This window comes from Colletotrichum spaethianum, assembly GCF_022836535.1.
Source record: "Colletotrichum spaethianum MAFF 239500 DNA, contig08, whole genome shotgun sequence".
Classification (NCBI taxonomy): domain Eukaryota; kingdom Fungi; phylum Ascomycota; class Sordariomycetes; order Glomerellales; family Glomerellaceae; genus Colletotrichum; species Colletotrichum spaethianum.
In genome coordinates, this window is record NW_026054778.1 from 1,066,878 (window position 1) to 1,078,452 (window position 11,575).

Below are 11,575 nucleotides of genomic sequence, written 5' to 3' on the forward strand. Positions count from 1 at the left end.
GCGCCGCCGCCTCCAAACCCTGGAACTCTAGTACGCCCATACGCTTCTTACTACGCGGCGTGAAGCGTTTCGGCGGCACCTTGAACATGTTCCCCGGTGACAGGGGCACGGGTGGGTTCTAAACGTCCCGTGCTGCTGCGGCTGTCGCCGGCGCCGGCGGTCGCGTGTCGTCGGGACCAGCTCCGAGACTGAAGACCTTGTAGGTGGTCCGGTTAGCACCCAGAACGCACACGCGGGCGGGGACTTCGCCACGCGCGTCCGAGGCATCCTGGACGTCCATGCGCACCGGCGTGAAGGACGGATCTTCGGGGAGCGTGACTGTGGTGTCTTCGCCCTGCAGCTGCTCGGAGAGAGCTGTCGCGGTGGGTAGGTTACCCTCCTGGTAGGGAATGTAGGTTATGTTTGGGGATTGGACAGGAATCGTAACTATGTTGGCGGATTTGCCTGCGGGAGTTTAGTAAAGGTGTTATTTGGACAGGGCGTGTCTGGATTCAACGTACCTTGCTTGCTTACGAGCAAAATCAGCGTACTGCTGTTTAGAAATCTCGCCTCAACAATCTTGCCATCGCCTATAGATAGAGCTGCAACTGCGGTGGTGACATTGCTGCTGATGCCATTGATGATGCGGATGGACGTGCGGAAGATGAAGACTGTAAGAATTTTGTATAAGCTTCATGTGGAAATCGCAAAATCGCGAAATATCACTTACCATCCTGATCGCGGCCCTCTTCGGTTACAGCCGTGAAAGTAAGTCCGTCAGTCTCTTCCTGTACGGCACGTTAGCAAGTTATCCTGGTTGCCTCACATTTTAGAACGAACCTTGGTCTTTTCGGGGCACATTGTCGAGTCGAACCTAGCAATCTTGCGACTTAATGCAATCTTCGTTGGCTGTCCGAAGCGAACGCTTCTCTTCTGTGCTTCGGCAATGTCCTTGAAAAGCCCATTCGCGCGGGCAGTAAGATAATCGACAAGGAAGCTAACATTCGGGAAGGCCTTTAAATAAACCTGTCCCTCTTCCTGGCGTCTAAGCTGCGTATCTAGCTCCTCGAGCATAGATGCTCCGCTCTCGGCTCGCTCCCAGTTGGCCGAGTAATCTTCCTTGGATACCTCGTTCAGGAACAAGGCCATGGGACTCTCCACAAGATAACGTTGGACATACACCAAGACTTTGCTGTTCTCCATAGTGGCTTCCTTTTCGGTCAGCTCTTCACTTGCTGAGCTTGGAGCAGCAAGGCGGTCTATCTGGAATCGCATCCAGGTGGAAAAGGCGTTGAAGAGGTCAAGTTCTTCCATGACATTGAGTAGGATCTTGTGACCCACCAATGTAAGGCAAGAGACGATGTCCATTGCACGGGTAGTTTGCGCAACGGTAAAGCCGATGTCGTCTCGTGAATCGTAGAACTGGGCCAGTCCGCGGAGGCGGCTGAGAATGATAGCGCATCTCTCCAGTGCGGGCAGCAGATTCTCGTGGATTAGACCGCGCAGGTTCTCGAGGCCAGATACTACGGCCTTGTCCCATCGCTTGTGGCCCTGTACGACCGTATTAGTTATCAACTCCAGAGCGATAACATCACATACTTACACGCTCAGCTAGGTTATCGACGAGCCACTCGCGAACAGGTTCGTGTGCGTGGCCGGTAACAACTGTATGGAACAGGGCCTGAACGATGTTTGTCGGACCGCTGGCCATCTGTTCCAAGTCTCCCTCGACACTACGTAAGAACCTAGAAGGCAGCTCTCTTGTGTTTTTGTATTCCACTTGCATATGTAGTTGCGTCTGTTTCACATATCGTAGCAACTTTTGCAATGTAGTAAGCTTTGACGCCAAGAGAGAGATGTTAATCGGTGAAGAGGGGATAAATGGAAGGTCCATGGGGACAAGATATACTGCCTGGTCGTCGTCGGCTGAGGTTTTCAGAAGAAGAGCATGGGTCGATACCTCTGGATGAGAGGCATGCTCGACTAACTGAAGCACACCCGGCCTATACATGGAGCTCGGGAGGGTATACCGGAAGTCGCCAATAACAAAAGAGTCATAGATACTGAGATGAAGGCGGCCGTCACTTGTTCCCACGACCATCACGAAGATTTGGTCACTGTCCTCGGTATTGAAGGGCTGGAACAGGAACTCTATGCCTGTCCGTAGTGTGAACACCAAACCATCTTCTCTGCAATCGCGGTCAGCCACTAACAAGAGATAGCTTGAAAACCTGACCTACCCTGCTCCAGCACTTGAGCTGGGCAAAGGGCTGATTTTGGGTAACGCCGAGTCCACCTCCAAGAAGGTGAGTTCTCGCGGAAAATCCAGCGGGGCGGGTCCCCCGGGCAGCTCCAGCTCCTCTGACATAAGCTTCTGCCATGGCTGCGACGATGTCTTCTGATAGTGAGATCGCGGTTTGCCTACGGTGTTGCGCGACCAGCCGATGTGAGTGATGCTGGGAGCTGATGCGTCGTCCCCGCAGACACGGATGTGATGTGCAGCCTTGTTGTTCTCCAAGCCCATCAACCTGATATAGCCGTCACTCCAGCCTACGGCGAGGAACTGGCCTATCGCCGAGTCAGTCGAAGCTGGCCTAATAGTCGTGTGTAATGCACAAACTTACCGTCCGGTTTCCATTTCACGGCTTGCGGCTGAGGTGCCTGGTGGCCAGGTTTCGCAAATTGGTGAATCTTGGACACGACATGTTCCCTGGGCCGGTATATCAGAAGATTCTTCCCCGATGCGTCCCAGCTGACCGACAGATCGACAGTTGGGTTGCTGCAGGGAAACCCATCGGCAACCCGGTGGTCGAATCTAGTCTCGCTGTAAGAGCGCAGCTGCGTGATTTTTGCCATTGCGAAAACACGAAGCTATTCGTGATGTCGTTAGGTGCTTGTTGTTCGAGAGACCATAGCTGGTCCCGTGAGGGAGGCCGCCTGCCTAGACGAAAGTAGTGGGCGATGCAAAACCTGGCCCAAGCCGAGTAGTTTTCAGTTGGGACGTAACGTAGTTCATTCAACTCGCTTCATCGAGGACGGCAGTCATGCTTCGTGCAAGTGTTGAGTGTCGACTACGTTTTTGAGGTTCGCAGCTTCCACCATCTTGCAAGGCAAGGTACCTCACTTCAGGGCAGGTACCGGTCCGTCTTCAGGCTCATGTTTTGTGGAACTTCAAACCGCCTGTCAGTGGATTAGCGCGCATTACAGTCGCTGAAAATGGGGCAAGTGCATCCATGGCCCACTACAGGCTCACTATCCGCAGCGTCCCTCACAGCGCAGGGGTGGATAGGTGGAAGCAGTGACAAAATGTCGGTGCATGAATGGGCTGGTAAAGAGCAACAATAAATCAATAAACATCTTTTGCAGGTGCTTTCGCATCCTGTTTCTCTCTAAGATACGTTTCATTTCATGCAGCCAAATATAATGGCCATTTCCCAACACTGCAAGTCAAACCCGCTGCTCGGAAACTCCTGGGTTGGCGCTCAACAATTGCAACCCCTGACAACTTCACCTCAATCAAGGTACCTTAGCTAGCTACTGGAGCCTCTCTATTCAATCAAAAAGTTGTCTGCATTCGACTTGACCTCCTTCGAGAAAGTCACTTCCTCGTCCTCTTCAAGCAGTAAAACCGTGGAGACCTAGTACACAGATCAGCGTTTGTGCCATCCACACAATTCATAAGCTGCAACTTACATCGACATCAATGAAAGGAGATGTCTTCGAGAACCTGACCGTCATGGGGAAGAAGTCATTCTCGTCATTGGTTTCGGCCTCGAACTCAAACGATCCGGTAGGGTTTTCGTCTGACACTGTTCCAATGTTCCACTCCAGAGAATCTCCAGAAACCTCGTATGAGGCATCGAAGCTTGACACAACAGGCTCGCTGGCCTGGTAGGGAATGATCACACTAACATCTTTGAGAGTGTCGCCGCCCGTCAGTTCATACTCGACCGTCATGTTGTACTTGTCCGCATCCTTGTTGATCCAGACTGTGAACGTTATAGGGCAGGCGCTGGTATCGTCTGCCTTGGCCGTTGCTCTCCAACGCAACACGCCCACTGACTGGTTGGTGGGGAAGCCGCGAGCAGTGTTGCTCATCTGAATCACCTTGGAGCTGTTGAAGAGGTTCTTGTCGACGTTGGGATGCGTTCGGAACTGGGCGCCGTGAGACGCGTTGGCCGTCAGGTTCAATTTGACCTTAGTCAAGTTGGGGTCGGAGATGCGGAGGCTCAGATCACCAACTATCGCAAGGGAGTTGAGGGCTCCCTCTCTCGACAGCTTGGCACTGATGGCCTCATTGATCACGACGTGAATCGCGTCATGGTCAAGGTTAGAAGAGACGCGGGGCTCTGCCGCAGGCTCGGGCGCATGGGCAGGGGACGGCGTGATAAGAGGCGTGTCGTCCACCTCAGCGCCCATCTCGCCTCGAACACGCTCGAACATATCGGTGGTCTTAGACTTCTTGCCCAGTTGCATACCCTTGCCCTTCGGAGCGTTCAACCTGCACATATTAGCCGCCGATCATCACGTCCTGGTCCCCACACAACAACTCACTTGTTGAAGGTCTTGTTCTTCTCAGCTTCATACGAGTCGTACGTATCTGTTGGCGTCGGGCGGGTAGGGGGAGTGTAAGTCGGGTATACGGGCGTTCTGGGCATTCCACCGCCGACGCGGCCGGCTCGAGCCGACTCCTTGCGCTGCATCTCCAGCTGCTTGGCCTTTCGCTTGCGCTCCTCTGTCGCCTCCAATTCCTTGTTCTGTTGTAGATGTTAGTGTGACGGGCTCGAGAATGCCGAGAAACAGAGTAACGGACTCTTGCGATGATCTCCTGGATTCGCTCCTCGTGACTCTCCATCTCGAGGAAGGTCTTGATCTGGCTGATGGTCAAGTTCTCGCGGTAGCCAAGGGTGACAAGCTCGTCGAAAGCACTAAGAAGCTCGTATGCATTCTTCAGGATCTCCCTCTCGTCAAGACTCTTGCATGTGCTGGTGACGACCTGCGCGAACAGGTGCAGGGAGTCGATGTCTTGAAGGATGTTGGATTGGCGGTTGGTAATAAGCACCATGTAAAGCTCGTCCAACGGCTGGTAGACGAAGCGCACATTATCTTGTTCGACGGTCGTATGCTGGGTACCGCTGTCGGCGAGCTTCGGGAAGGATGCGAGGAGGGCTTCGATGCGGGATCGTGGCATCTCCCTGAACTGGCGGGAGAGGACAGCTTTCCCGCCACGGGTACAAATCGACGCTGCGAGGACAACCTATTCAAGTCAGCATCCTGTGTCTACAGTCTGCAACAGAAACAGTTAGCAGAAAGGCATCTCACCATTTTGGATGGAGTGTTGTGACAGTGTTAAAGGGCGAATTGGAGATGTAGGCAGGCTGTCGCAACTCGACTTCAAGTTCCCAGGCCAAAGGGGGACCACATGGGGAGCTTGAATATTGAGGTACGAATGTGTGAATCTGGCCAGTGCACGGACCAGTTCGACCTTACGTACAGCGGCCAATGCTAGGCCCAAAGTAGTAAGGTGGGAGCTACCTCAAGAGGGCGCGTCTAGCCGCGCTTACGGAACGTAGAGGGGTGGCACCTGGACCTTTTTTAAATTCCCAACGCGCCTCGTCCAACTCCACCCAATTTGCCCTGCCTGGCTTCACTTTGCCATCTTTTGACTCTTTGTTCTACAACCCATCCCTCTCTTTCCTAGGGCATGCGTCTGGATAACTCTTACAGCGATCATCGCGTTAAAGGCTCAGAATCTCGGGACTCAACCTTAGCTTTCCAGCAACGTTCAGCCGACACCTGTTCCCTTCACAAGCAACTGGATTTCGCTAGCTTCACCGGGCGGACATCCGAATTCACGATACTTGAAAGCCCAGCCGAACCGACGAGCGTCCCGACAATAAGAGGAGAGTCACTTCCTTCCATCATAAATAATTCTTTCCGATTTGTCGGAATCAAAGGGGATGGCGACCGAAGCAGCTCCACCCCCGAGCCTTGAGGCTCAGCAGCACGAGGAGTACATCGATTACTCTGAAGACGACTCGACAATGCCTGCCGTCGCGGCCAAAGACTCCAACAATAACTCATTCTCCGTCAATGCTCAGTTTGGGGCTGATACTTCAGAGAACACAAAGATGCTGCCTTCAAAGTCAGACCATCGAACCCAAGCTATCGACTTCCAGGTTGACGCTGATATTGAGGCCATTTCTGTGGTTTCTGATGCAAAGTTGGATGGCGACGGCGCAGAATTCATTCCTATAGTCGACACTGAAACCGCCCCTCAAATCGATGCTACGGAAACCGAGGTTGGTTACTTCGACGAAACCGAAGACCTGGGTGCGGTCAATCGTACGGAAGCCGATGGTGCTTACATCAACGAGAACGAAATCAGCTGGGAGGATGGTCCCAGCAATGAGCAGGATGCAGATCAAGAGGGCAGTCACGTCAAAATCGACAATGATGACTGGCAGCTAGTTGGCGAAGCAGACCACGTTGCACAAGATGCTACAAACCTCAACCTGAGATCTTCTGAACACGAAAAAGTAGAGAACCATGAAATCGAATTAGCGCTCGAGGGTCCTCCAGATGCCTTTGGCAACCTGGACACCGACCTTGAGGCGACTGCTATTGTCGACGTTGATCCTGCCCCGGGAGAGCAGCAAGCCGCTGGGACCCAAGATTCGGAGGCAGATGATGATGTGAACGAGATAGATTATCCCGAGAACGAGAACGGAGATTCAGCCGTCGATGCCTTAGCAGATGTCAGTGACGCCCAGTTCGAGCGTCCGGATAATGATGAGGAAAGCCTCGGTAACGCCCCGAGCGAACAAGACGCCGAGGACCATACCATGGGCGAAGATCACGACTCTCAACTCGAACAAGAGGTCGAAAGCAACATAGCTGCTAACGATGAAGGCAATGACGATGATGAGGTCAACGACGAGCAACGCGATGACACAGTCGCCAATGTTCCAGACTACGTCGCGCCAGGGGAGGCTACATCGGACCACGAGCATGTTGAGTACGATGACAAGATGCTTGCCGATGCGCGATCTTCAGTTTCGGCAGAAACGCCATCCAATGAGGATATGGATATCCCCGTCATCACGGTCTCATACAAGGGCATCGACTATCCCTTCTTTTATGGCTCCCCGGATAGCGAAGGCAAGGAATGCTTCTTCAATGACCTATCCCTTCTGCACTGCAAAATGGAAGGAGTATTGGCAGGTTTCCGTCGAGAGCTTGCCAATGAACTCGGTCCATTTGACGAGCTTGTGTTCCAGATCGACGAGCTTGGACTTGAGTTTGCTGAAGTAAGCCTTCATTCCTTGGAAATTGAATCCATACTGACCATCTCGAAGTCCAGCCAGCCAGATGTGTTTTCCGATATAACTTTGGGCCAGATTATCTCCGTGTTTGACTCACTGGTCAAGAACCAGAACCCTGACGCGTCGAAGCCGCTTTACGCATATCTTTCTACGCGACCGAACTGCAAGAAGAGATGGCTTTCACTGGTCGATGATGCCTACAATGGTAAAGGCCTTGATGAGATCAGCTTCTATTTCGCATCCAGGGCGCAGAGTGAAGATCCTGAAATCATGGATGATGAGCCTGACCTGATTGGAGAGGAGGACAATGCCGATGCTGCTGCGTGGCCACAGTCCCCTGGCGAGAGCGATCGTAATGACCAGAACGACGAGACTCAGGGTGAAGCTGGCGAGACCAACGAGGAAGTTAACGAGTATGACGACGTTGGCGATGGCACCGCCGGAGATAATGATGCAGAGTCACAAAATGGCGCCTACGAGGATTCTATCCAGCCAGAGGCGACCGCTGTAGAAGATCTGGATGCCGAGACGACCATGGTCGACAATGAGGCTGCCCTCCTGGACGAGTCCACCGTAGCTGCCGACATTGACACCGTTGAAGACGCTGGCGCGGTGGACACGATGGAGGACCAGCAGCCCGAACACGACGGAGAGAATGGTAATGCCGACTGTTTCCTATCAACTCCTTGCTTTTACCCCAGTTTTTGCATTTGTACCACTTGCGGTTCGACCTTCGCTGCAGCACAGATGGCGGAGGATGATGACTTCCGATACGAGTCTCTGGTGCGGACGACCAGAGAGTCGGCTAGACGACAGACGCCCTTTGAACTTGGTCATTCGCATGTGGAGGCTCACAAGGGACCCCTTGCCCGAACAGCCTTTCGCCACTTGCAGTCTCATTCTGACGTTAGCATGGCTTTTTCTTCAACCACAGATGCTGACAATACAATTCAAGCTCCAGAAGTAAATGCGTCTAACCCACTTGTGTGGGATACGGAAGAACCTGATACGTTCAACACTACTGAGGACGCCCAAACCTTTCCAGAAGACGAGGACCTCACGCACAGCTTAGACCAGATCGTCGAAGGCGTCGATGTGAACTCAGCAGACAAGGTAACCCCCAATACCAGTGCCACATCGACTCTGAACGGCGACGAAGAGGCCACCTACGACAATGAGCTTGATCTCAATGCCGACCTTCCTGGAGACGGAATTGTTGGCGCTGAGGTTCATGGTCAGGACGATGAACTGGCAGAAATTGATTGGAGGGAGTTTCCTGGACAAGACGATGATGCGCCGAAGTCTCCTTCGATCTCTGGCAAACGCCAGAGATCGGATGTGGACGACCTGCTGGATGACGAAGCCCAGAAAGGTGTGTTCCATGTCTTCAAAGAACGCAGGATGTACCCGACTAACCGTGCTTTAGACGTCAAGCGTCGTCGGTCCTGAGCTTCAGGCATCCTCTCCACTAACCCTTTTTATGGCTTTTCCACCGGCACAGCTCGTATTTAGGTCTGCTGGACTTTCGGATCCAAGCGTCGGTCATCTTAGCGAACTCGAGTACTGCGGTGCAACTCTACGACTACAAGAATGCTTCCCAGTAGGGCATTCTATCCGACCACAAGGCGTTCCGCTCGGAGCAACAAAATTGCCCACTCAAGGTAGGCTTCTGACATTGAACTCTTACTGACTTGCAGCTTTCCCGCCCAACAACTACCAACCAGGCGGCGACCTGGCGTATTGAATTGGCGACACACACCTCTTGATGCAGTTTCTCCCAAATCTTCTCGATACCCCGTTTATTCTCTTGCGATGTTGGTGGAATTCTGGCGTATGATGGGGATGAAGAGTGATGGGACGTCCTCACTGGCTCGGTTAATGTTTCTTGTACAACATATTTTTTCGGGGAAAGGACATGAACAACGGTGCCGAGGAGGCCTGCTCAGCCAGGTGAAGTATGAAGTCTTCTTGCGAAAAGACACGGAGTGATCAACAACTAGATCCCGTCAGGAAATCTAGTTCATGATCGACCGCTTTTGTCTCGAAAATGAGCTCTTGGAAGGAAGCAAGTCAGGGTGCCATACTTCACCAAACTGATGCATAGAGCCCCTTGGGGAAATGACCTACATTAAGAAAACCTCACCAACGAAGAATACGTATTTGTTCATTGATTCTGCAGCAGCATGATCACGTTGAAGTAAAGAATGTCGTTTGTCGAGTCGTTCTGCTGAATGAGAACGACCCGTTGCAAGTCCAAGCCTCGGCTTACTTGGGGTTGTCATCACGTGAAACAAACGCCCATCAGGTCCAATAGGATATCGCCCAACATCAGTCATCAAACAGCGTATGTTTGATATTATGAGAGGATCGTGCTGAGATGCCATTGAGGTGAGTGAACTTGGGACGCGGTCTAAGCACGCATGCACTGCAGGATGAGATGGTTGCATGCTACGAAATCTCACTAAGGGCGCATTCCATCGCAGTCTATTCTGGTCTTTTTTTCTTCTCTTCCTTCTTTTCCATCTCATGTTTGAGTTTGAGCTCTGATAGTTCATGACTACAACAGATCAGGAACGCAGGTTAGCGGCATGAAGATTGGCACCGGGACAGTCGGGGAATCCTGCGAAGAAGAGGGTTATTCGAAGCTCGGGCTCTTCCTCCCCCAATCTGTGCCTTGTGGTAGGTGTGATTCGACGCGAGCCTGGCGATTTAGTTGAGCTGGTGGCATTCCGGTCGAATGCAAGATTCTAAGATCTGGCAATGATGGAAATCTGCGAGCCCAAAGTTTGGATATGAGTGGATCATGAGACGTGCTGCCAACCATGGGACTGCTGGCTGGTGTAGAGTTTTTCAAAGTTGTCGACCATTTCCTCTTTGGCCCTGGCTAGCATGGGGTGGGAATCCTTGCATGCTCTTTCTTCCTGTTGGTGTTTTATCTCCGTGAGAAGGGCAGATTATGACAGGTTTCGTTTCGACGACGACCGTTCACCGTTATGCGGGTGCGCCTCTGCCGTCGCTTGCGCCGCGCTGTTGGTTTCTCTCCCCTCCATGATTCAAATGGATTCATGGGCAATTTGCATATGTACTTGACTGCCACCAGTGCGAGGTCCTCGGCAACAACCCTTGCTGACAGGCCACTTGCACTCTGCCCTAATCAGTAGAGAGATCCGGGGAGAGGGTCTGTTGGAGATATTGGGCATGGGGTACAGAGCACGAGGCATGCTGAGGAACGTGTAGTCGCGTTTTTGGAGCTGCGGTCGACATGGAGGCGTTGGTCACGAGTTACGGCATAGAATCGCGCCTTTGCATTCCTCTACCATGGCAACCCTGCCTAAGATGTGGTAAGGGAAATTCAAGGGTACGGCAGAGGCCTGGGGGCCAGTGACTGCTGTAGTGGTCTGTGTCGGTGAAGCGGACTCGAGATCTTCCCGTCTGCAGGTGACGACGACTTACACTAACACTCAATGTGGATGTGGCTGTGTACGGGGGTTTTTAATAAGTTTAATAAGAGAGGCCGCCGTTGTGTCGTGTCTAGTCTTGAGAGGCAGAGAGGCCAGCGGGCTCGCCCAGTGTCATTTCGTAATGAACCTGTTTCAACCAGACCCCACATGGCTGTGAGAGAAAAATAGAAATGCCGATTTTCCCTTTCTGTTGGATCGGATCTTCGTATGGAGATTGACAGGGGGAGGGGGAGAAGAGCACTGACTATACATGCCCGACTGGACTGGCCGAAAAGGGACAACCATCCCACCTTTCCTCTCTCTTTACTCCGTTCCCTGTGTGTCGCTGCTTTCATAGGGGACTTCTGGCTACATAGTCAAGCCATGACTAGCATGCATGTATGCTTACAGTCCCTAACAAACGGAGTGCGCATCCGGTCACCGACGGAAGCGGCTCAGGGATTTCTGGGCGTCGTAAGCTCAGTGTGACAGGCCCATGGGAAGAGTCCAGCCTGACAGATAGCCTCAAGCCCCGTCCAGGACTGGTCAGTCTGACACTCCAAGAGTTCTGGAGAGCGCTGCCAAACTACGGCCCCCTGCGGAGAGAACAGCGGAACCTCCCACATCAAGTCCCCTTAGGCGCCCTCCCCCCTGTCGGAGTTGAGTCGAGTTGCGTCAGTCAAGGTCCTATTCCAAGCCCCCTACCTCTGCGATGACCTCAGCGTTGGTGCCATCGTCCTTGTGATACAGGGCAGATTGTAGAGGACCACAAGAGGACAAAGTGGAGAGGCATACGATGGATGCTTTTTTGTTCCTTATTGCATTTTGTTT

At 52.6% G+C, this 11,575-nt stretch overlaps 4 protein-coding genes across 4 annotated transcripts; 1 reads left to right on the top strand and 3 right to left on the bottom strand.

Moving 5' to 3' along the window:
• Window positions 1–118: 118 nt before the first annotated feature.
• On the bottom strand, window positions 119–1,690 carry ColSpa_04132 (uncharacterized protein; the record flags this gene model as incomplete). The annotated part of the gene is made up of 5 exons (XM_049270344.1): window positions 119–444; window positions 501–650; window positions 710–767; window positions 820–1,530; window positions 1,583–1,690. The coding sequence occupies 5 exons, from the start codon at window positions 1,688–1,690 to the stop codon at window positions 119–121; spliced, it is 1,353 nt and encodes a 450-aa protein (XP_049126301.1).
• A 525-nt stretch (window positions 1,691–2,215) lies between these two features.
• ColSpa_04133 (uncharacterized protein) lies at window positions 2,216–2,835 on the bottom strand (the record flags this gene model as incomplete). The annotated part of the gene is made up of 2 exons (XM_049270345.1): window positions 2,216–2,547; window positions 2,604–2,835. The coding sequence occupies 2 exons, from the start codon at window positions 2,833–2,835 to the stop codon at window positions 2,216–2,218; spliced, it is 564 nt and encodes a 187-aa protein (XP_049126302.1).
• A 692-nt stretch (window positions 2,836–3,527) lies between these two features.
• ColSpa_04134 (coatomer subunit delta) lies at window positions 3,528–5,170 on the bottom strand (the record flags this gene model as incomplete). The annotated part of the gene is made up of 4 exons (XM_049270346.1): window positions 3,528–3,617; window positions 3,673–4,480; window positions 4,534–4,736; window positions 4,793–5,170. The coding sequence occupies 4 exons, from the start codon at window positions 5,168–5,170 to the stop codon at window positions 3,528–3,530; spliced, it is 1,479 nt and encodes a 492-aa protein (XP_049126303.1).
• A 769-nt stretch (window positions 5,171–5,939) lies between these two features.
• ColSpa_04135 (uncharacterized protein) lies at window positions 5,940–8,753 on the top strand (the record flags this gene model as incomplete). The annotated part of the gene is made up of 2 exons (XM_049270347.1): window positions 5,940–7,289; window positions 7,380–8,753. The coding sequence occupies 2 exons, from the start codon at window positions 5,940–5,942 to the stop codon at window positions 8,751–8,753; spliced, it is 2,724 nt and encodes a 907-aa protein (XP_049126304.1).
• Between the last annotated feature and the right edge of the window lie 2,822 nt (window positions 8,754–11,575).